The sequence below is a fragment of the Hylobates moloch genome, unplaced genomic scaffold (assembly GCF_009828535.3).
Source record: "Hylobates moloch isolate HMO894 unplaced genomic scaffold, HMol_V3 SCAFFOLD_17, whole genome shotgun sequence".
In the NCBI taxonomy this organism is placed as follows: Eukaryota; Metazoa; Chordata; class Mammalia; order Primates; family Hylobatidae; genus Hylobates; species Hylobates moloch.
Genome location: NW_026652292.1, coordinates 33,693,625 through 33,718,643, shown reverse-complemented (window position 1 = coordinate 33,718,643; position 25,019 = coordinate 33,693,625). Strand labels below are relative to the sequence as shown.

Below are 25,019 nucleotides of genomic sequence, written 5' to 3'. Positions count from 1 at the left end.
GAGACGGAGTCTTGCTCTGTCGCCCAGGCTGGAGTGCAGTGGCACAATCTCGGCTCACTGCAAGCTCCGCCTCCCGGGTTCACGCCATTCTCCTGCCTCAGCCTCTCCGAGTAGCTGGGACTACAGGCGCCCGCCACCACGCCCGGCTAATTTTTTGTATTTTTAATAGAGACGGGGTTTCACCGTGGTCTCGATTTTTCATGGAACATTATTTTTACCTGAAAGAATGACTCACAAAGTACAGTTGTTCAGATTTAAGTATTTGGCAAACATTTTCTCAAAAATAAATGAAATGAGTTTATCACTTTAAGAAAAACAGGTCAGGCATGGTGGCTTACACCGGTAATCCCAGCACTTTGGAAGCCGAGGTGGGAGGATCACCTGAGGCCAGGAGTTCGAGACCAGCCCGGCCAACACGGTGAAACCCCGTCTCTGCTAAAAATACAGAAAATTAGCCAGGCATAGCTGGGCGTGGTGGCTCACATCTGTAATCCCAGCGCTTTGGGAGGCCAAGGCGGGTGGATCACCTGAGGTCACGAGTTCAAGACCAGCCTGACCAACATAGTGAAACCCGTCTCTACTAAAAATACAAAAAAATTAGCTGGGCATGGTGGCATGTGCCTGTAATCCCAGCTACTCAGAAGGCTGAGGCAGAATTGCTTGAACCTGAGAAGCGGAGGTTGCAGTGAACAGAGATCATGCCACTGCACTCCAGCCTGGGCAACAAGAGCAAAACTCCATCGCAAAAAAAATAAATAAATAAAAGAAAACTAAGAAAATTAGCCTGTAATTCCAGCTACTCAGGAGGCTGAAGCAGGAGAATTGCTTGAACCTGGGAGGCAGAGGTTGCAATGAGCTGAGATCACACCATTGCACCCCAGCCTAGGCGACAAGAGCAAAACTCTGTTTGACTACACTTGTTGACAATTTTTTTTTTTTTTTTTTTTGAGGCCACACCCAGGCTGGAGTGCAGTGGCGCGATCTCGGCTCACTGCAAGCTCCGCCTCCCGGGTTCACGCCATTCTCCTGCCTCAGCCTCTCCGAGTAGCTGGGACTACAGGCGCCCGCCACGACGCCCAGCTAATTTTTTGTATTTTTAGTAGAGACGGGGTTTCACCGTGGTCTCGATCTCCTGACCTCGTGATCCACCTGCCTCGGCCTCCCAAAGTGCTAGGATTACAAGCGTGAGCCACCGCGCCCAGCCGACAATTATTAAAATACTTCTCCTTTTTCTAAATACGTAACTGAGGCCAGTTTTTCTTTCTTTCTTTTTTTTTTTTTTTTTTGAGACAGAGTTTCGCTCTTGTAGCCCAGGCTGGAGTGCAATGGCACGATCTCGGCTCACTGCAACCTCTGCCTCCCAGGTTCCGGCGATTCCCCTGGCTTAGCCTCCCGAGTAGCTGGGATTACAGGCTTGCACCACCATGTCCCGCTAATGTTTGTATTTTTAGTAGAGACGGGGTTTCACCATGTTGGCCAGGCTAGTGTCAAACCTCTGACGTCAGGCGATCCACCCGCCTCGGCCTCCCAAAGTGCTGGGATTACAGGTGTTAGCCAGCGCGCCCGGTGAGGCCAGCTTTTCTTAATATATTATACTTCAACTAAATAAGTCACAAAATGTTGACATGTTAGACAAAGTAGCAAACATAAAAAACCAGGTTTGCTCATTTTGCTTACCAGCAGAATTTAACAAAATCCCTTGCCAGCAGAATTTCACAAAGCCCAACTCAGTGACTAAGTGTAGACTTCTAGAAGAATGCCCTGGAAACAATAAGCAGGTTACAGCACAGGTTCCCAGGTCTCTTGCTTGAATCAATGCATTTTTTAAAAAAAGGTAAATTCAGTGTTCCTACCCCTTGCTTCTTCCAAAACATAAGACAGTGTCCCACAGGATTCACGATTATGCCTCTGTAATCTATAACCAGATGTACTCTTACACTCAAACTTTGATGAGATTTTGCCCTAATGTAATTTATGAGCTTTTCTTTCTTTCTTTCTTTCTTTTTTTTTTAGAGACAGAGTCTCACTTTATCAACCAGACTAGAATGCAGTGGCATGGTCATGGCTCACTGCAACCTGGAACTCCTGGGCTAAAGTGATCCTCCTGCCTCAGCCTACCAAGTAGCTGGGACTACAGGTCCACACCTGGCAAATTTAAAATTTTTTTTTTTTTTTTTTTTTTTTTTTTTTTTTTTTTTTTTTTTAGAGATGGAGGTCTTACTACATTGCCCAGGTTGGTTTTGAATGCCTGGCCTCAAGAGATGCTCATGATGCACAGGCCTCTCAAAGTGCTAGAATTACAGGTGTGAGTCACTACACCCAGTTTATGAGCATGTTTAATGTAATTTCTGAGCACATGCAGAACTTCCAACCCCTGATATGTAAGCTGTGGGCTAAAACACTACTTTGGAGCAGTCTTAACAGAAACTCCCTGAAAGGTTGCAATCCTGAGTCTGAATCAAACTGACTTTAATTCTTTAAAAGCGGGTTATTTTTCTTCAGTTGACAGCAGATACAGATATGAGAATCCAGCTATCCATTACTGAGCCAGACACTAAAGAGATTTGCAAAAATATGAAATAATCGCATTCTTCTGCCTGTTTTAGTTTTAGAAACTATAGTGATTTCTCATTTTTAAAAAGTGTTATATTAACATGGATTAAGCTTGGTATCCTTTTTTTTGTTTGTTTTTTTGAGATGGAGTCTTACTCTGTTGCCCAGGGTGGAGCGCAGTGGCGCCATCTCGGCTCACTGCAACCTCTGCCTCCCAGGTTCAAGCGATTCTCCTGGCTCAGCCTACTGAACAGCTGAGACTACAGGCGCATGCCACCACGCCCAGTTAATTTTTGTTATTTCAGTAGAGACAGGGTTTCACCATATTGGCCAGGCTGGTCTCCAACTCCTGAACTTGTGACCCACCTGCCTTGGCCTCCCAAAGTGCTGGGTGCTGGGATTACAGGTGTGAGCCACTGCGCCTGGCCTTGTTATGCTTTTAAATACATTGTTAAACATTTTAATTTTCAGTTTATTAGTTATTCACAAATATTAATAGATGTAACCAATATGAAACAAAAGCTCTCTGGAATCCTGAATAATTTTTAAGGGTATCAAGGGGGTCCTAAGACCAAAAAAATTCATAATTATCTGTTCTAGGGAAGAGGTCAGCAAACTTTTCCTGTAAAGTGCCAGAGTCCGTATTTTAGGCTTTGCAGTCTTTTGTAGAAATTACTTGGTTTAGCAGTTGTAGTGGGAAAACATAGGCAATATGCCAATGAATTAAGTTAGTTAGATTACACTTTGGGGAGCTTTGTTTCTATGCAGGAATATCACAGCAACATTGTTGAATCTTCCAATTTATGGAGTTGAAAACTTTGTGTATTTTGTCTCAAATTAAACACAAACTCGGTGCCAGACCACCACTTTTCAGTCTATGGTCTACCAAATAAAGTAAACTGACAGCTAGAGACCCAACTGCCTATTTATATACCAATAATAAAAAATCCGGTTTTTCTTGGTATATTGGCTATGTCAAATTTTAAGTGTAGATTGGTAACATCATAGAACTTTCAATTTTCAGAAATGTAGTCAAGTCTTTGAGGGAGTAAAAATATAATTCAAATAGCACAAGACCAATTTAGAGTAATTCAGTTATTGATTTGTGAAATTCTGAAGAACATAACTGGAAGCTTTCTCAGGTGAGATTCTAAGTAAGGACAGCTTTCTAAAAAGTGCTTTGATTTACCCACTCAGGTTGCCTTCTGTAGTAAATGAAGCCTCTTTTACCTCTCTGCTTTCTCCTATCCTTCTGCTATAGTTTATACATATCCAAATAGAAAAATTATAGTGAAGCCCTTTGTCTGTCACTGCTTGATGCACCTTAAGGACAGGAAACACTGTGTTAGTTTGATAGTCCCAGCACCAGGCACAAGGCAAGTATTCAGTTTTTTAGGATTGTATATCTCTTGGGTTCCTATCTCATACGAGTTCCTGTACTAGTGCTGGGAATGAAAAGATGAATTACAACTGTCTGCTATCTCTGCTACGATAAAAAGCACGGCAGCGGTCCACCTGCACTCAGCTCCTTCGTAAACACGTATTTTATACTAAGGGGCCACAAAGTCAAAAGACAGCGACATGCAAATGGAAAAGCCTGATGAATTCTAATTTACACTGAAGCCCGTGAAGAATATAGTGAGATATTGGTTTATATCCCTCTCTGTGACAGCAAGCCACCAATTCTTAACTACTCTCACAAGGGCATTTACTTGGGAGTACCAAGCTGCGCGCTCATGTGCGCACTCATACAGCTGCAGTTAGTGGATTCCGATGAGGGAAGTTCCAAGACTCAGGTCGAGCACGCGCTTAAACCAACGGAACCAGACCAGCTCCCAGGCCAGACACACGCCCTAGCTCCCACCTACCGTATCCCTCCTCCCTCCCCACCCCACCCGTCCCTCTCCTTCCCAGTTCCCTCCCCTTTATCCTTCCCTTCCCTTCCTCCCTTCCCTAAATAACCTACCCTAATTTTACCCTTCCACACCCCAAAACCCTCAACTCCCTCGAAAGCATCAGCAGCCTCCTGGCTCCACCCCCAACCTCTAGCCCCCCGCCCAACAGCTTCCTCTTCCCAGGTCAGAACGGCGTCTTCCGGTTCCCCACCGGATGAAGCGGAAGTGCGTCATGTCGAGGCGCCAAGGCGCTCGTTTGGCGCGCGCGCCCTAAGCGGCGGATCTAAGCTAACTTTTTGGATCTTTTCTTGTTTCTCGTTGGCTTTTGACTTTTTCTGGACCCTGGTGTCTACGATTTCCGAGATGCCGTCTTCTTTGTTGGGCGCGGCGATGCCGGCCTCTACATCTGCCGCAGCCCTGCAGGAAGCTCTGGAAAATGCTGGACGGCTCATCGACCGTCAGTTGCAAGAGGACCGCATGTACCCGGACCTTTCCGAGCTGCTTATGGTGTCTGCCCCAAGTGAGTGGTAGTGACCCTGCTTTCTCAGCCTAAAGGACTCTCGCCTGACTTCCTAATTTGCTACTTATCCCCAACGTTGGTCCCGGCGAGGATATCCTGAGATTTATGGCACTGTTGGTTGCATTTTTGGATACAGCAAGCAGCTTATTTTCAGGTTTTTTCTTTTCCTCACTTTCTTCATTGTAGATACTTGAGAGGGCAAGAGTGAAGAGCAGGCTCCCAGTTGAAGCAGAAAAAGGCAAAGACCTCAACCTTAATGAGCTTCTCGCCGCTCTCAAGTGTTTATGGCTAAGGCTACATATGAGAAGCATCTCCAGATCCAAGTCCCAAATTTGTTCATTTCTCCTGTTAGTATTTGAGTAGATCGTAAGAGCAAACGAAGTTAACTTGGAAATTTAGCATGTTATCTTAAAGATACGCTTTACTTTATATTTATTTATTTATTGAGACGGAGCAGTTCCCTCTTCGCCCGGGCTGAAGTGCAATGGCGCGATCTCGGCTCATTGCAACCTCCGCCTCCCGGATTCAAGCGATTCTTCTGCCTCAGCCTCCCAAGTAGCTGAGATTACAGGCGCCCGCCGCCACGCCCGGCTAATTTTTGTGTTTTTTAAGTAGAGACGGGGTTTCACCATGTTGGCCTGGCTGGTCACGAACTTCTGACCTCAAGTGATCCGCCCGCCTCGGCCTCCGAAAGTGCTGGGATTACAGGCGCGAGCCACTGCGCCCGGCCAAGAAACGCTTTTATTATGTGTAGAGATGTGTATTGTGAAATGCTGGAGGGTCTTAAAAGAACTACCAGTGGAATAAAGGAAGAGAACAGGGAAATCACAGTGCTTATGTACAGGGAGGGTAAGGCAGAATATGTGTTGACAATATAGGTGACTGGAAAGTAATTTGTTTAACAATTTTAAGTTATAACCAGCTCCCCACGGCTTATGGAATTACATCAGTTGCTAGAAAAAGTGACCCCTTTGTGAGATGGAATTTGGAGAAAACCAGAGAAGTGTAAGAAAGAAAAGAGATTGTTGGTGAGCAAGAACCAAAGTAATTTAAGTAGGATAATTTGTGCAGTATAAACCGAGAACACTTCTGATTATTTATAAAAATCATTGATAGCTTTGGAATCAAAGAAATGATAGAAACAAAGATAGTATTTGCTCCCTACAGCTACTTACCAATGAGCGTGTCTTATAGTACCTGATTGGCCTATTAGCATTTATCATCTTGAACAACATTACTCGTTTTGGCCTCCTTAGGTGTGAAAACAAGATATAAAAACAGTGCATGCATTCTGGTCCTTCTCTTACATATCTCATGCCTTTACACATACCTTCCTCTTTCACCCAGTCTCTTCCCCTTCTTTTCCATCCGATTCTTCACCCGTTGCTCTGATTACAGAGAATTTAGCGTATTTTCCGTAAGAAGCCCCATCTTCAGGATTTCCTCAGGATTTTACCTTACTTTTATTGTTTCTGCAATGTTCTTTCTTTGCCTGACAAATTTTTTCCAGACTCCCTGTGAAAGTCCTTAGTTTCCCTTTGTTGTCTTTCTTTTTCTTGTTCTTTTTTTTGAGTCAAGGTCTAGTTCTGTTGCCAGGTTGGAGTGCAGTGGCATGATCACAGCTCACTGCAGCCTCTAACTCATGAGCTCAAGTGGTCCTCCCGCCTTGCCCTCCCCAGTGGCTGGGACTACAGGCGCCTGCCACCACACCCAGCTAATTTTTAATTTTTATGTAGAAACGTAGTCTCACTCTGTTACAAGGTCTCAAATTCCTGGCATCAAGCAGTCCTCCTACCTCAGCCTTCCAAAGTGCTGAGATTACAGATGTAAGTCACACTCCTGGCCTGAAGTCTTTCTTACCATTCCCATCCTCACTAAAGTTATCAATTCCTCCGTTTGTGTTCCCACTGCCATTTAACATGGTGATCTGCCACCTTCGGCCTATTAAAGTTATGTTTTAGGATTAAATGGGATGTCTGGATTTGCTTTATTTATTTATTTATTTATTTTTTGAGACAGAGTCTTACTGTCACCCAGCCTGGAGTGCAGTTGGCATGATCTTGGCTTACTACAGCCTCCACTTCCCAGGTTCAAGCGATGCTCCTGCCTCAGCCTCCTGAGTAGCTGGGATCATAGGGGTGCGCCACTGGCTCATTTTTCTATTTTTAGTAGAGACAGGGTTTCACCGTGTTGACCAGGCTGGTCTTGATCTCCTGACCTCATGTGATCCGCCCATCTCGGCCTCCCAAAGTGTTGGGATTATAGGTGTCACCCACTGCGCCCAGCCTGGATTTGCTTTAATATGAATTCAGCCCAATAGTCCCAGCACTTTGGGAGGCCAAAGTGGGCAGATCACTTGAGCCGAGAGGTTTGAGACCAGTCTTGGCAATATGGTGAAACCCAGCCTTTTAAAGAAAAAAAGTACAATAATACAAAAATTAGCTTGGCATGGTGCACACACTTGGACCCCCAGCTACTTGGGAGGCTGAGGTGGGAGTATAACTTGAGACGAGGAGGTTGAGACTGCAGTGAGCTGTGATTGCGCCACTGCACTCTAGCCTGGGCAACAGAGTGAGACCCTGTCTCAAAAGAAAAAAAAAAAAAAAAAGGCCTGGCCCTGTGCCTCATGCCTGTAATCCTGGCAATTTGGGACCCAGAAGTGGGGTGGATCACTTGAGATTCAGTTTGAGACCAGACAGCAGCATGGCAAAACCCTGTCTCTACAAAAAGTGGCTGGGTGCAGTGGCTCACGCCCATAATCCCAGCACTTTGGGAGGCTGAGGCAGCAGATCACGAGGTCAGGAGTTCAAGACCAGCCTGACCAACGTGGTAAAACCCCGTCTCTACTAAAAATACAAAATTTAGCTGGGTGTGGTGGCACGCGCCTGTAATCTCAGTTATTCAGGAGGCTAAGGCAGGAGAATCGCTTGAACCCAGGAGGTGGAAGTTGCAAGTGAGCCAAGATCGTGCCACTGTACTCCAGCCAGGGCAATAGAGGGAGACTCTTTCTCAAAAGAAATGGGAGGCCCAGGCGGGCAGATCATGAGGTCAGGAGATGAGACCATCCTGGCTAACATGGTGAAACCCCCGTCTTTACTAAAAATACAAAATAATTAGCCGGTTGGTGGCGGGCCCCTGTAGTCCCATCTACTCCCGAGGCTGAGGCAGGAGAATGGTGTGAACCCGGGAGGCGGAGCTTGCAGTGAGCCGAGATCGCGCCACTGCACTCCAGCCTGGGCGACAGAGTGAGACTCCATCTCAAAAAAAAAAAAAAAGGAAATAGAAAAATGGTTTAGCTGGGCGCGGTGGTTTACTCCTGTAATTTCAGCAATTTGGGAAGCGAAGGTGGGTGGATCACTTGAGGTCAGGAGTTTGAGACTAGCCTGGCCGTCATGGCGAAATCCTGTCTCTACTAAAAATACAAAAATTAGCCGGGTGTGGTGGCACGCTCCTGTAGTCCCAGCTTCTTGGGAGGCTGAGGCAAGAGAATCTCTTGAACCTGGGAGGCAGAGGTTGCAGTGAGCCGCCATTGCACTAGAGCCTGGGCGACAGAGCGAGAGCCCATCTCAAAAAAACCCCTCAAAAACAAAAAAAAAATTAGCTAAGCATGGTGTCCTGACACTGTAGTCCTAGCTACTCACGAGGCTGTGGTGGAAGATTGCTTAAGCCCAAGAGGCTGAGGTTGCCCTGAGCCGTGATTGCACCACTGCATTCCAGCCTAGGCAACAGAGTGAAACCCCGTCTCAGGAAAAAAAAAAAAAGAGAGAGTTCGGCTGGGTGCGGTGGCTCACATCTGTAATCCCAGAACTTTGGAAAGCCCAGGCAGGCGGATCACGAGGTCAAGAGATTGAGACCGGCCGGGCACGGTGGCTCACTCCTGTAATCCCAGCACTTTGGGAGGCCGAGGCGGGCAGATCACGAGGTCAGGAGATCGAGACTATCCTGGCTAACACGGTGACACCCCGTCTCTACTAAAAATAAAAAAATTAGCCGGGCGTGGTGGCAGGCGCCTGTAGTCCCAGCTAATCGGGAGGCTGAGACAGAAGAATGGCGTGAACCCAGGAGGCGGAGCTTGCAGTGAGCTGAGATCAGGCCACTGCACTCCAGCCTGCGAGACTCCGTCTCAAAAAAAAAAAGAGATTGAGACGATCCTCGCCAACATGGTGAAACCTTGTCTCTACTAAAACTACAAAAATTAGCTGGGCGTGGTGGCTCATGCCTGTAATCCCAGCTACTCGGGAGGCTGAGGCAGGAGAATCCCTTGAACCAGGGAGTTGGAGGTTGCAGTGAGCCGAGATGGCGCCACTGCACTCTAGCTTGGCATCAGAGCGAGACTCCATCTCAAAAAATAAAATAATTAATTGGGGAAGGAGTGAACAATGATAAAAATGAAACATGATTGGGGATATTACTGGTTATGAAGTTGGATAATCAGTACATGGGTATTTATTGTATTTCTCTTGTATATATTTTAAACATTTCCATAATACACTTGAAGATTGTTTTATATGTCAGTTTTCCTTAACATCTTTGTACTCTATAGAACCTGAAAAAGTGCCTGAGATAATTAGGTCATCAGTCAGGTCTAAATAACACCTTGTCCAGGAGCAAGGATAGGCTGAGTAGACCAGCCCACTCCTGTCCTTAGTGATGGAGTCTTAGAGCAAGAGAAAGTTTACATGAGAACACTTTATAGAGCAGTCTTTGTTTTTTTTTACCCCCAATAAGATATTGCTTGTGAGGTATTATTTGTATTTGTCTTAGTGGTCTGGGGGATAAATCTAAAGGGAAAAGTCATGGGTTGTTTTAATCTATAAATGTTTAGCTGGTAAAGGCAGTATTTTCCCCCAGTCATTATTTTGTTTGCTTATAGTCATTTTACCTTTGAGCCCTAAAGCAGTTTTATATTTTCCCATTTCAGATTAGCAAAATGATAGAAAAACACTTAATTATTTTTAAATTTTTTTATTTTTAATTTTTTTTTTTTTTTTTTTGAGACGGAGTCTCGCTCTGTCACCCAGGCTGGAGTGCAGTGGCGCAATCTCGGCTCACTGCAAGCTCCGCCTCCCGGGTTCACGCCATTCTCCTGCCTCAGCCTCTCCGAGTAGCTGGGACTACAGGCGCCCGCCACCACGCCCGGCTAATTTTTTTTTGTATTTTTAGTAGAGACGGGGTTTCACTGTGGTCTCGATCTCCTGACCTTGTGATCCGCCCGCCTCGGCCTCCCAATTTATTTTTAATTTTGTGGGTACATAGTAGGCATGTGTGTGTGTGTGTATATATATATATATATATATATATTTTTTTTTTTTTCCCGCAAAACAGAGTCTTGCTCTGTCACCCAGGCTGGAGTGCAGTGGCACGATCTTGGCTCACTGCTGCCTCCGCCTCCGGGGTTCAAGCAGTTCTCCTGCCTCAGCCTCCCGAGTAGCTGGGATTATAGGTGCTTGCTACTGTGCCTGGCTGATTTTTTTGTATTTTTAGTGGAGACAGGGTTTCACCATGTTGGCCAGGCTGGTCTTGAACTCCTGACCTTGTGATCGGCCTGCCTCTGGCTCCCAAAGTGCTGGGATTACAGGCGTGAGCCACCACGCCCGACAGTGTATATATTTATGTGGTGCATGAGATGTTTCGATACAGGCATGCAATGTGAAATGATAGCGTCATGGAAAATGAGGTATCTATCCTCTCAAGCATTTATCCTTTGTGTTACAAACAATACAATTACATGCTTTCATTTTATTTATTTATTTATTTATTTTTTGAGACAGAGTCTTGCCCTGTCGCTCCAGCTGGAATGCAGTGGCACGATCTCAGCTCACTGCAACTTCCACCTCCCAGGTTCAAGCAATTCTGCCTCAGCCTCCCGAGTAGCTGGGATTATAGGTGCACGCCACTACGCAGGCTAATTTTTGTTTATTTATTTATTTATTTTTTAGAGACGGAGTCTCGCTCTGTCGCCCAGACTGGAGTGCAATGGTGCGATCTTGGCTCACTGCAAGCTCCGCCTCCCGGGTTCAAGTGATTCTCCTGCCTCAGCCTCCCGAGTAGCTGGGACTACAGGCGCCCGCCACCACGCCCAGCTAATTTTTTTGTATTTTTTTAGTAGAGACAAGGTTTCACTGTGTTAGCCAGGATGGTGTTGATCTCCTGACCTCGTGATCCGCCCGCCTCAGCCTCCCAAAGTGCTGGGATTACAGGCGTGAGCCACCGCGCCCGGCCCAGGCAGGCTAATTTTTTGTGTCTTTAGTAGAGATGGAGTTTCACCATGTTGGCCAGGCTAGTCTCGAACTCCTGACCTCATGATCCTCCCACCTCGGCCTCCAAAGTGCTAGGATTACAGGCTTGAGCCACCGCGCCCAACCACTTTTATTTTAAAATAACACTAAATTATCAAATTTAAACATTTCCGGCCGGGCATGGTGGCTCACACCTGTAATCCTAGCACTTTGGGAGGCCAAGGCGGGCGGATCATGAGGTCAGGAGACCAAGACCAGCCTGGCTAACATGGTGAAACCCAGTTTCTACTAAAAATACAAAAAATTAGCCAGGCATGGTGGCGGACGCCTGTAGTCCCAGCTACTTGGGAGGCTGAGGCAGGAGAATGGCATGAACCCAGGAGGTGGAGCTTGCAGTGAGCTGAGATCGCGCCACTGCACTCTAGGCTGGGCGACAGTGCGAGACTCTATCTCAAAAAAAAAAAAAAATTTTAAACATTTCCTTTGTTATAGAGCAAGTTTTTGTGAGATACGACTTTCCCTTTAGGCCTGAAACCAGTAACTGTTCCTACCTTCACAATGGAATATTTCAGGCCTACTTTGTATCGGGTCAAAACTAGAATATTCTCTCTGTACCTTTGGAACCAGCACACACAATTTTTTTGTGGCACTCAGTCCTTTTGTATGCCTAGTTGATGAGCAGTACATTATTATAAATACTTCATTTTCTTTTTGTAGATAATCCCACCGTTTCTGGCATGTCAGATATGGATTATCCTTTACAAGGACCTGGTTTGCTGTCCGTACCCAACCTTCCAGAGATCAGTTCCATCCGAAGAGTTCCTCTCCCACCTGAACTTGTTGAGCAGTTTGGACGTATCCTATTACTTTATATTTATTTTAAAAATGTTAAAATTGGTATTTTCATTGTTACAATTCTTGTTCTATGTTTAATTAATGTGTTATATATTAATTCATTTAAGGGTTATATTTAAAATTTAAGTATATGGATTCCATGTTGTATTAAAGAGTGGACACATAGTGATTTTTTATGTAAATATTAAGTCAAAACCTATTGAAACAAGTTAAAGAAAAGTAAGATTCAACTCTGTCTGCCTTACATCCACACTACCTCAGATATGCAATGTAATTGCATGATGGGTGTGTTCCCTCCTATCAGCAGAGCTTGGCTCACAATTGACAGTGATATATTCATGTGGAACTATGAGGATGGGTATGTATTTAAGGCTGGTTTGCTTTAAGGGTGATTGGAATTTATATAAACTTTACTGTAGCTAGTGTTCTCATTAGAAGCTGCTTGGTTTATCTTTCATTCATCTAGCCTTTGGGTCAGTGCTTCTCAGTATCAGTCATCTGGAGTTGTTCAAATGTGCATTGTCTTAGTAGTCCTGAGTGAGGCTCAAGAGTCTGTACTTGGAACAAGCTACCAGCTGCTGCTGCTGGTGTAGGTGCCATTCTTGAGTAGCAGGAGCCCGGGTCCCAAGCTGTTAGCCTGCAGTAAAAATAGATGTTGGCAATTCATTGAGAGATGATTGGACATTTTTAAAGACTTCTGTTTTCCTTGCATTTCTATGAAGTAGGCATCTGATATTTATTTATTTTGTTGTCATTTTGTGAATTTGACCTGTGTGTAAATTGTATGTATAGAAATGATTCTGAGTGAAAGCCTAAGGTACTTTTGCTTAAATACAGCGTATTGGTCTGGTGATCTGCCTGTTGACTTTTTAGAGATAGCTTTTGTTTTACTTCCAGTTGTTCATTATATTATCCTTAGATGAGGTGTGGGATAAACATAGGAAAGCCCATATAATTAAGATGTTACTCTTGCTCCTGGGTAATTAATGATCTTTTTAGGAACACACGTGCATTAAAAAAACACTGTATCGGCCGAGCACAATGGCTGACTCAAACGCCTCTAATCCCAGCACTTTGGGAGGCTGAGGCGAGTGGATCATCTGAGGTCAGGAGTCCGAGACCAGCCTGACCAACATGGAGAAAGCCCATCTCTACTAAAAATACAAAATTAGCCTGGCATGGTGGCACATGCCTGTAATCGCAGCTACTCGGGAGGCTGAGGCAGGAGAATCACTTGAACCTGGCAGGCAGAGGTTGTGGTGAGCCGAGATGGCGCCATTGCACTCCAGCCTGGGCAACAAGAGGGAAAACTCCATCTCAAAAAAAAAAAACACTTTAATGAAATTTTTTACATTTCCATTAACATCCAACATATTTGTTTGACACATACATATTGATCTTATGTATCTGACACTGTTGTTGTGGTAGGAACAGTACTGAATGAGATGAATGTGGTTCTGCCCTCATGGAACAAACAGTCCAACCTTACTGTGTGTCTTAGTCTGAGCTAAGACTGTAAAACAGATCATACCATAGCCTATGATCAACAGAAATTTATTTCTTATGGTTCTGGAAGCTGGAAGTCCAAGATCAAGGTCTGGTGAAAGCCCACTTCTGTGTTCATAGATGGCTATCTTTTCACTCTGTCCTCACATGGCAGAGGGGTAGGGGAGTTCTTTGGGTCCTCTTTTATAAGGGCACTAATCCCATTCATGAGGTATATACCCTCATGACCTCATAACCTTTCAAAGACCCCACCTACAAATACTATCACATTAAGAGTTAGGATTTAACGTGAATTTTAGGAGGACACAGATATTTGATCCATAGCAGTGTGTGTTCGTTTAAGGAAAAATTATTTGAAGAATGTACTTATTTTTAAAAATCAAGGCACAAGGTCCACAAATTCAATTTTGTAAAATTTATACTTAGTTTAAATACTCAATTGGCTTTCTATTATAAATCCTAATTCCATCTGGATGATAAAAATGTAATCTTGGTCATTTCATTGTTCTCTAACCCCTAGCTATCTCAGCATTGGATCATAGTTTCAAGAGGCTGTGCCAATTATCAAAGGGCCCTGTGGAATGGCATGATGTAGGAGGAGGGGGAATCCTAGTCCACATAAGTTGCCATTTAGCTATTTTGTTCCTGTGTGGATGGCCTTTTCAGGATGACTGGAAGCTTTCTTGAAAGTCTAGATTATATTTTTTTTGTGGTATTTATTCTGCTTCATGTTCTCTGAGCTTCTTAGATCTTTAGTTTGATGTCTTCTACTATTTTTAGAATTTTTTTCGGCTATTTTCTTTATTTTTCTCTCTCTGTCTTTTCTTTTCTGTTCAGCCGTTGTCTTTTTTTTTTTTTTTTGAGACAGAGTCTCACTCTGTTGCCCAGGCTGGAGTGCAGTGGACTATCTTGGTTCACTGCAACCTCCGCCTCCTGGGTTCAAGCACTTCTTGCCTCAGCCTCTGGAGTAGCTGGGACTACAGGTACGGGCCACCACACCTGGCTAATTTTTGTATTGTTAGTAGAGGTGGGATTTCACTATATTGACTAGGCTGGTCTTGAACTCCTGGCCTCCAGTGATTTGCCCTCCTTGGCCTCCCAAAGTGCTGGGATTACAGGCATGAGCCACTGCACCTAGTCCAGCCATTATCTTGAAATATTCTGATACATTCTTTTTCTTCAGAGATTTCAGCTATACTTTTGTTATATACCTCATTTTAGATGCTCCATTCTGTTTTTTGTTTTTCCACTTTCTGTCTATCTCCCTGTTTTTTGGGAGACGGAGTCTCAAAGTGCTGGGATTACAGGTGTAAGCCACTGCACCCGGACCCCTTTTTTTTTTTTTTTTGTCTCACTCCGTTGCTGAGGCTGGAGTGCAGTGGCATGATCTCGGCTCACTACAGCCTCGACCTCCTGGGTTCAAGTGATTCTCCTGCCTCAGCCTCCCGAGTAGCTGGGATTGTAGGCATGCACCACCACACCCGGCTAATTTTTGTATTTTTAGTGGAGGCGGAGTTTCACCAGGTTGGGCAAGCTGGTCTCGAATTCCTGACCTCAGGTGATCCGCCCACCTCAGCCTCCCAAAGTGCTGGGATTACAAGCGTGAGCCACCGCACGAGACTGAGTCTCATTCTGTTGCCCAGGCTGGAGTACAGTGGCAAGATCTTGGCTGACTGCAACCTTCTCCTCCCTGGTTCAAGTAATTCCCCTGCCTCAGCCTCCTGAGTAGCTGGGAATACAAGCGTGTGCCACCATGGCCAGCTAATTTTTTGTGTGTGTTTTAGTAGAGACAGGGTTTCACCATGTTGGCCAGGATGGTCTCGATCTCCTGACCTCGTGATCCGCCCACCTCAGCCTCCCAAAATGCTGGGGATTATAGGCGTAAGCCACCACACCTGGCCTCACTGACTTCTTATAATTTTTATCTTTCTGTCGAAATTCTTATTTTTTTTTGTCTGTTTTATTTCTCCCTTTTTTTTTTGAGACAGAGTCTTGCTCTGTTGCCCAGGCTTGAGTGCAGTGGTGTCATCTTGCCTCACTGCAACCTCTGCCTCCCAGGTTCAAGTGATTCTCATGCCTCAGCCTCCCGAGTAGCTGGGATTACAGGCCTGGGCCACCATGCCTGGCTAATTTTTTCTATTTTTAGTAGAGACAGGTACCATTGTGTTGGCCAGGCTGGTCTTGAACTCATGGCCTCAAGTGATCCACATGTCTCAACCTCCCAACTTTACCTATTTGTACATATGGTCAATTAGATATTTTTTCCTGTATAAAGCCTATATGTATAGTTCATAGTTACTTTACATTTCTTGTCTGATAGTTTAGATTCATTCCATCCTTGTAAGATGGCCCTCTTCTTCCTCTTGCCCCTGCCCCAGCAGTAGATTGCTATTACTTGATGTGCAGCCCTGTTGTGGAGATGTTTGGAATGGGGAGCAGCATTTTCTATTTTTGTATTTCCCTGTTTTTCTAGTTCATTCTTAGCCATAAGCAGGTCTGGGTCCCTGGGTCTTGGAACTGAAACAGTTTTGTTTGCTCGTTTATGTTTTCATTATATATATAATGAAAAATATTTCTATATATTCAATATATATAAAATGAAAAAATTATATATACGCTCTCTAGTCAGGCTGGAGTGCAGTGGTGTGATCTCGGCTCACTGCAACTCTGCCTCCCGGGTTCAAACGATTCTCCCGCCTCAGCCTCCCGAGTAGCTGGGACCACAGGGGTGCGCCACCATGCCCGTCTAATTCTTTGTATTTTAGTAGTGATGGGGTTTCACCACGTTGGCCAGGATGGTCTCAATCTCCTGACCTTGTGATTCGCCCACCCCGGCCTCCCGAAGTGCTGGGATTACAGGTGTGAGCCACTGTGCCCAGCCAGTTTTTTCATTATATTCTGTGTCTAAATTTATTTAACTAATAAAGAACATTCAGGAGTTCAACACCAGCCTGGGCAATATGGCCAAACCTTGTCTCTACAAAAAATACAAAAATCCGCCAGGTGTGAAGTGGAGATTGCAGTGAGCCAAGATCATGCCACTGTACTTCAGCCTGGGTGACAGAGCTGGACCTTGTCTCAAAAATAATAGTAATAATAATAATAAAGAGCATTGTAAGATAATACTTCGTTTTCTGTTTTTCTTTTCTTTTTTGAGACAGGCTCTCACTTGTCACCCAGGCTGGAGTGCAGTGGCATGATCACTACTCACTGCAGCCTCAACCTCCCGGGCCTTTACGATCCTGCCAACTCAGTGGCCTCACACCCCCATGCCTGGCTAATTTTTTTGTTTCTTTTTTGTAGAGACAGAGTCTCACTATGTTGCCCAGGCTGGTCTTGAACTTCTGGGCTCAGGCAATCCTCCTGCCTCAGACTCCCAAAGTACTGGGATTAAAGACATGAGCCACCACATCTGGCCTGTTTGCTTTATATGTGTAACATGTTTTTCTTCATTTATTCACAGAGGTGACCTTGCCTATTTTGATGGACTTAGTGAGACTATTCTTGCTGTGGGGCTTGTGAAACCAAAAGCAGGTAAGAAATAAAACTATAAGGAAGAGATTATGTTTGTATATGTAAACTCCAAATGGTATAGACCTGAACAACAACACACATTTTTTTTTTGAGTTGGAGTCTTGCTCCATCGAGTAGGCTGGAGTGCAGTGGCGCAATCTTGGCTCACTACAACCTCCACCTCCTGGGTTCAAGCAGTTCTTCTGCCTCAGCCTCTCGAGTAGCTGGGATTACAGGCATGCGCCACCACACTCAGCTAATTTTTGTATTTTTAGTAGAGACGGGGTTCCTCCATGTTGGCCAGGCTGGTCTCAACTCCTGACCTCCGGTGATCCGCCCGCCTCAGCCTTCCAAAGTGCTGGGATTACAGATGTGAGCCACCGTGCCTGGCTGACAACAGCCTATTTTAAGCAGTTGTATTTTCCATTGAAGTTTTATTTTGAATTCTAATTAGAAATATGTAAAGTGATTATTAATGTTTAACTGTTTACTTTAATGGTATAAGTGACACTGCCTTTAAAAATGTTAAACTGTAGTTTTTTTTTTTTTTTTTTTTTTTTTGAGACGGAGTCTCGCTCTGTCGCCCAGGCTGGAGTTCAGTGGTGCGATCTCTGCTCACTGCAGGCTCCGCCCCCCGGGGTTCACGCCATTCTCCTGCCTCAGCCTCCCGCGTAGCTGGGACTACAGGCGCCTGCCACCTCGCCCGGCTAATTTTTTGTATTTTTAGTAGAGACAGAGTTTCACCGTGTTAGCCAGGATGGTCTCGATCTCCTGACCTTGTGATCCACCCGCCTCGGCCTCCCAAAGTGCTGGCATTACAGGCTTGAGCCACCACACCCGGCCAACTGTAGTTTTTTGAATTTTATTTTACTTGCTTTTTACTACTCTTTCTTGATATACCTGAAGGTTTTGCACTATAGATTTTTCATCAATTGCTGAATTTAATGTTAAGAAAAATTTTAGTGTCTGCATTTTATTAGTCTGTCTTTCTTTTTTTTTGAAATTAAGGTCTTACTCTATCACCCAGGCTGGAGTACAGTGGCATGATCATGGCTCACTACAGCCTCAACCTCCCAGGCTCAGGAGATCCTCCCACCTCAGCCTCCCAAGTAGCTGGAACTACAGTTCTGTGCTACCACGCCTGGCTAATTTTTGTAGAGATGGGGTTTTGCCACGTTGCTCAAGCTGGTCTTGAACTCCTGTGCTCAAGCAATCCACCCACCTCAGGGATGCTGGGTTTATACTTGTGAGCCACTGCACCTGGCCATTTTTTTAGTCTTTTTCTTTTTTGAGACAGAGTCTCGCTCTGTTGCCCAGGCTGGAGTGCAGTGGCATGATCTCTGCTCAATGCAGCCTCCGCCTCCCGGGATCAAGCGATTCTCTCGCCTCAGCCTTCCGAGTAGCTGGGATTACAGGCATGTGCCACCATGCCCAGCTAATTTTTATATTTTTAGTAGAGCAGGGTTTTGCCATGTTGGCCAGGCTGGTTTTGAACTGCTGACCTCAGGTGATTTGCCCACCTTGGCCTCCCAATGTGCTGGGATTACAGGCGTGAGCCGCCGTGCCCTGGCCATATTCTTGATAGCCCATGGAAGTGAGAACAGAGTTTAGAGTAAATCTTAGGGACGTCACAAGCATTGTTTGACTTATTGTTTCACCCTCATAATGCCAAATCTCTTATCAGAGTTACTGAGAAGGAGAATTGATTGATTTAAATTTAAAATATATCCTTTAAATGTACTTTTCTTTTTTTTTTCTGTTACAGAGTCTCACTCTGTTGCCCAGGCTAGAGTGCAGTTTAGCCACCTTGGTGCTCACTGCAGTCTTGCCTCCTGAGTTCAAGCGATTCTCCTGCCTCAGCCTCCCAAGTAGCTGGGTTTATAAACGCATGTCACCACGCCTGACTAATTTTTATATTTTTAGTAGAGACAGGGTTTCACCGTGTTGGCCATGCTGGTTTCAAACTCCTGGCCTCAGGTGATCCTCCCACATCGGTCTCCCAAAGTGCTGGTATTATAGGCATGAGCTGCTGTGCCCTGGCCATAGTCCTGATAGCCCATGGAAGTGAGAACAGAGTTCAGAGTAAATCTTGCGGATATCACAAACATTGTTTGACTTACTCTTTCACCCTCATAATGCCAAATCTCTCTCTTTTTTTTTTTTTTTTTTTTTGAGATGGGGTTTTGCTTTTGTCGCCCAGGCTGGAGTGTAATGGTGTGATCTCAGCTCACCACAACCACTGCCTCCCGGGTTCAAGCGATTCTCCTGCCTCAGCCTCCCAAGTAGCTGGGATTACAGGCATGCACCACCACGCCTGGCTAATTTTATATTTTTAGTAGAGATGGGAATTCTCCATGTTGGTCGGGCTGGTCTTGAACTCCCAACCTCAAGTAATCCACCTGCCTCGGCCTCCCAAAGTGTTGGGATTACAGGCATGAGCCACCATGCCCAGCATAATGCTAAATGTCTTATCAGAGTTACCGGGAAGGAGAATTGATTGATTTAAATTTAAAATATATTCTTGGCCGGACACGGTCGCTTGTGCCTGTAATCCCAGCACTTTGGGAGGCTGAGGTAGGTGGATCACGAGGTCAGGAGATCGAGACCATCCTGGCTAACACAGTGAAACCCCATCTCTACTAAAAATACAAAAAATTAGCTGGGCGTGGTGATGGTCGCCTGTAGTCCCAGCTACTCGGGAGGCTGAGGCAGGAGAATGGTGTGAACCTGGGAGGTGGAGCGTGCAGTGAGCCAAGATCATGCCACTGCACTCCAGCCTGGGTGACAGAGCAAGACTTTGCCTCAAAAAAAAAAAAAAAAATGTGTATATATGTATATATATATATATATATATATATATTCTTTAACTGTACCTTTTTTTTTGAAACAGAGTCTCACTCTGTCGCCCAGGCTGGAGTACAGTGGAGCCACCTCGGTGCTCACTGCAACCTCCGCCTCCTGTGTTTAAGCGATTCTCCTGCCTCAGGCTCCTGAGTAACTGGAATTACAGGCATGTGCCACCATTCCCGGCTAATTTTTGTATTTTTAGTAGCATGTGGTTTGGCCATGTTGGCCAGGCTAGTCTTAAACACCTGGCCTCAAGCGATCTGCCCACCTTGGCCTCTCAAAGTCCTGGTATTACAGGTGTGAGCCACTGCGCAGCCAAATGTACCTTTTTATAAGAGGAAATAATAGACAAAAATGACTTTTTTGCAAGGCCTAAGTAAAATTTTTTAAGATTATGGCCATTTTGCCATTATAGATATTCAGTTAAGTAAAAACAGACTTCTTCTTCTTCTTTTTTTTTTTTTTTTTTTTTTTTGAAATGGAGTCTCACTCTGTCGCCCAGGCTGGAGTGCAATGGCACAATCTCGGCTCACTGCAACCTCCACCTCCCGGGTTCAAGCGATTCTTCTGCCTCAGCCTCCCGAGTAGCTGGGAACAGGCACCCGCCAGCATGCCTGGCTAATTTTTGTATTTTTAGTAGAGACAGGGTTTCACCATGTTGGTCAGGCTGGTCTCGAACTCCGGACCTCAAGTGATCCGCCCGTCTCTGCCTCTCAAAGTGCTGAGATTACAGATGTGAGCCACCACGCCCAGCCCAAACCAGCATTTTATACACTATTTATTTACTTGCATTGAAAATTATATTTTCAGGCTGGGTGTGGTGGCTCACATCTGTAATCCCAGCACTTTGTGAGGCTAAGGCAAGCAGATCGCCTGAGTCTGAGACTTCAAGACTAGCCTGGGCAACGTGGTGATACCCCGTCTCTGCAAAAAAACAGAAACATTAGCCAGGCATGGTGGTGTGTGCCTGTAGTCCAGCTATTCATGAGGCTGAAACGGGAGGATTGCTTGAGCATAGGAGGACAAGGCTGTAGTAAGCCTTGATTGTGCCATTGCACTCCAGCCTGGGCAGCAGAGCAAGACCCTGTCTCAAAAAAAAAAAAAAAAGAAGAAGAAGAAATAAAGACACTGGGTGCGGTGGTTCACGCCTGTAATCCCAGCACTTTGGGAGGCTGTGGTGGGGGGGGGGGGGGGGGGGGGGGGGGGGGGGGGGGGGGGGGGGGGGGGGGGGGGGGGGGGGGGGGGGGGGGGGGGGGGGGGGGGGGGGGGGGGGGTGGATCAACTGAGGTCAGGAGTTCGAGACAAGCCTGATGACATGGTGAAACCCTGTCTCTATTAAAAATACAAAGTAAGCCCAGCATGGTGCCATATGCCTGTAATCCCACCTACTCGGGAGGCTGAGGCAGGAGGATTGCTTGAACCCGGGAGGCGGAGATTGCAGTGAGCCGAGATCGAGCCACTGCACTCCAGCCTGGGCAACAAGAGTGAAACTCTGTCTCAAAAAAAAAAGCAAAGCAAATGTATTTCCTTTACATAGAATCTAAAAGAGATGCATAAGTGTATAAATATTGCTCTATACTATCATCAAGGTTGTAATCTTTTGTAGATAACTATAGGTGCAAGTTTTATTTTCTAAAATTGTCTAGCTTTTATTTGCATTTCAAAATGCTATCTAGTATATATATTTTAATTGTGGTAAAATACACATAATACAAACTTTGCCATCTTAACTGTTTTTAAGCCTACACTTCAGTGGTATTAAGTCCATTCACGTTATGGTGTAACCTTCACCACCACCTATATCTAGAACTCTGTATTTTGTAAAACGGAAACTGTACCTATTAACTAAAAACTCCTGTTCCTCCTTCCCTCAGTGGTAGGTAGTAACCATTCCACTTTTTGTCTGTAAGAATTTGACTATTCTAGGTTTCCTCATATAAATGGAATCATATGGTACTATATTTGTCATTTTGTGACTGGCTAATTTTATTTAACGTATGTCCTCAAGGTTCATCTGTGTTACAGCATGCATCAGAACATTTTTCCTTTTTTTTTATTTTTTAATTTTTTTTGAGATGGAGTCTCACTCTGTCGTCCAGACTGGGGTGTAATGGCGTGATCTCGGCCTACTGCAACCCCTGCCTCCTGGGTTCAAGCAATTCTCCTGCCTCAGCCTCTCAAGTAGCTGGTACTACAGGCACGTGCCACCACACTCGGCTAATTTTTTGTTTTTAGTAGAGATGGGGTTTCACCATGTTGGCCAGGCTGGTCTCGAACTCCTGACCTCAGGTGATTTGCCTGCCTCGGCCTCCCATGGGATTACAGGTGTGAGCCACCGTGCCCGGCCAACTTTCTTACTTTTTAAAGTTCAGCAGTATTCCATTTTGTGTGTGTGTGTGTGTGTGTGTGTGTGTGTGTGTGTGTGTATATGTCTTTTTTTAATGCATCTATCGATGGACACTTGGATTTTGTTTTCACCTTCTAGTTATTGTGAAAAACATTGCTATGAACATGGATATACAAATATACATCTCTTTATTTTAATAAATTTAAACTATTTTGTAATGTAACACTTTTTAAATAGCATTAAATACTGAAGTGATTGTTTTCTAAGGTGGTTCTTTTCCACTGCTATTTACTTTTTTTCCTCTTCATTATCTTGATGACATTCAAAATTTACTTATTTAAATGATCATACATAGTAATATTTTAACAACAGAATTGACTAAACTGCATCCAGACTTTTCATATACCATTTAATTAGTAGCTCACTTTAATGGTAATAAAAGCTTACTCTGTTAGTGCTTAAATGCTGAAAGTATTCCTGCCCTGTGTCTACTTTATCTTAGGCATCTTTCAACCTCATGTGCGACACCTCCTGGTTTTGGCGACCCCTGTAGACATCGTAATTCTTGGACTCAGCTATGCTAATTTGCAAACAGGTATGGCAACCCACATGTTACGTTTTTTAAAATAATAATATTTTGGCCAATTATAATTACAGTTAAAAGCTAATCTGGGTGAAATGTTGAATTCCATTAACTCACAGTAATGATTATTACTGCCAAATCCTCAGGCTCTTTTCCACAAGTTAACATTGGGTTAGTTTTTTTTTGTTTTTGTTTTTGTTTTTTTTTGAGACGGATCTTTGCTCTTGTTGCCCAGGCTGCAGTGCAATGGCGTGATCTCAGCTTACCGCGTCCTCTGCCTCCCGGGTTCAAGTGATTCTTCTGCCTCAGTCTCCTGAGTTGCTGGGATTACAGGCATGCACCACCATACCCGGCTAATTTTGTTCTTTTGTTTGCTTGTTTGTTTTTGATAAGGGAGTCTTGCACTGTCACCCGGGCTGGAGTGTAGTGGTGCAATCTTGGCTCAGTGCAACCTCTGCCTCCCAGGTTCAAGCAGTTCTCCTGCCTCAGCCTCCCAAGTAGCTGGGATTATAGGCGCCCGCTACCACACCCGGCTAATTTTTTTGTATTTTTAGTAGAGACAGGGTTTTACTGTGTTGGCCAGGGTGTTCTCGAACTCCTGACCTCATGATCCACCTGCCTTGGCCTCCCAAAGTGCTGGGATTACAGGCGTGAGCCACTGCGCCCAGCCTAATTTTGTATTTTTAGAAGAGATGGGGTGTCTTCATGTTGGTCAGGCTGGTCTTGAACTGCTGACCTCAGGTGATCTGCCCACCTCGGCCTCCCAAAGTGCTGGGATTACAGGCATGAGCCACGGCACCCGGCCGGGTTAGTTTCTTGTTTATTATTTTACTATATAATAAACACAGGCGCGCGCACACACACACACACACTCCCCCTCTCTCTCTCTCCCTCTCTCTCTCTCTCTCTGCAGGTTCTGTTTAACTTGAATTATCAAATGGTATCAGACTTCTTTTAGTAATTTTAAAATGTATATTATAGAAGCTGTTGACTATGTTAATTGTCAATAAGAATTGAGTAAGGCCGGGCATGGTGGCTCATGCCTGTAATCTTAGCACTTTGGGAGGCTGAGGCGAGCGGATCACGAGGTCAGGAGATCGACACCATCCTGGCTAACACGGTGAAACCTCGTCTCTACTAAAAATACAAAAAAAAATTAGCTAGGCGTGGTGGCGGGCGCCTGTAATCCCAGCTACTGGGGAGGCTGAGGCAGGAGAATGGCATGAACCCGGGAGGCAGAGCTTGCAGTGAGCTGAGATCGGGCCACTGCACCCAGCCTGGGTGACAGAGCAAGACTCTGTCTCAAGAAAAAAAAAAAAAAAGAATTGAGTAAACATATAGATTCTGATGATAATGCAAAAATTTTTAAAAACTGTAGAGTGGCTAATAAACTGATTTATGTATTCTTTTTTAAATAGGTTCTGGAGTTCTTAATGATAGTATGTCTGGTGGAATGCAATTGCTTCCAGATCCTTTATATTCTCTTCCTACTGATAATACTTACCTTTTAACAATAACTTCCACTGATAATGGCAGAATTTTCTTGGCTGGAAAGGATGGCTGTTTATATGAAGTAGCCTACCAGGTAAGTCTGATATTTGTAAACGTTTTTTTTTTTCTCTCTTGATGGAGTAGGGAAAGATAAGCCTTTATTTTGTTTTGTAATTATATAAGGACATTAATATATTTTTATGGTAAATATTCAAGCATACAGTTGAAGCTATAGTCTCCATGACTACACCGTGCCTACAAAACTCAGCCCTCTCCTCAGAGGTAAAAGTTATTGTTAATTCTATGTATGTCCTTGTGGAACATAAAGCAGACATCAATGTATGTGTCTCTATAGATATCTATGCATATGTGTTTGTGTGTGTATACACATATACAAATACATAATGCAGTTTTGCAAATAGGTTTTCACTTGGATTATTGATTTAATTCATAATTGATTTTTTTTTTTTTTTTTTACATGTGATGGAGTCTTACTGTATCACCTAGGTCTATCACCCAGGCTGGAGTGCAGTGGCTCAATCTTGGCTGACTGCAACCTCCATCCCCTGGGTTCCAGCAGTTCTCCTGCCTCAGCCTCCCAATAGCTGGGATTACAGGCATGTACCACCACATCCAGCTAATTTTTGTGTTTTTATTAGAGGCAGAGTTT

The 25,019-nt window shown here is 44.6% G+C and overlaps 1 protein-coding gene across 2 annotated transcripts in view; it reads left to right on the top strand.

The window, feature by feature from the left end:
• The first annotated feature begins 4,656 nt into the window (after positions 1–4,656).
• The window catches only part of NUP155 (nucleoporin 155), an 88,670-nt gene continuing 68,307 nt past the window's right edge, over positions 4,657–25,019 (top strand). Inside the window, exons 1-7 of one of the 2 annotated variants that reach the window (XM_032135531.2) lie at positions 4,657–4,968; positions 11,925–12,062; positions 12,324–12,420; positions 17,032–17,102; positions 22,778–22,870; positions 24,277–24,443; positions 24,566–24,631. In XM_032135531.2, coding sequence (XP_031991422.1) covers positions 4,812–4,968; positions 11,925–12,062; positions 12,324–12,420; positions 17,032–17,102; positions 22,778–22,870; positions 24,277–24,443; positions 24,566–24,631 — 789 coding nt within the window. In that variant the 5' untranslated portion in view covers positions 4,657–4,811. The remainder of the gene's footprint in view (positions 4,969–11,924; positions 12,063–12,323; positions 12,421–17,031; positions 17,103–22,777; positions 22,871–24,276; positions 24,444–24,565; positions 24,632–25,019) is intronic. The other variant, XM_032135532.2, reaches the window with a different exon arrangement.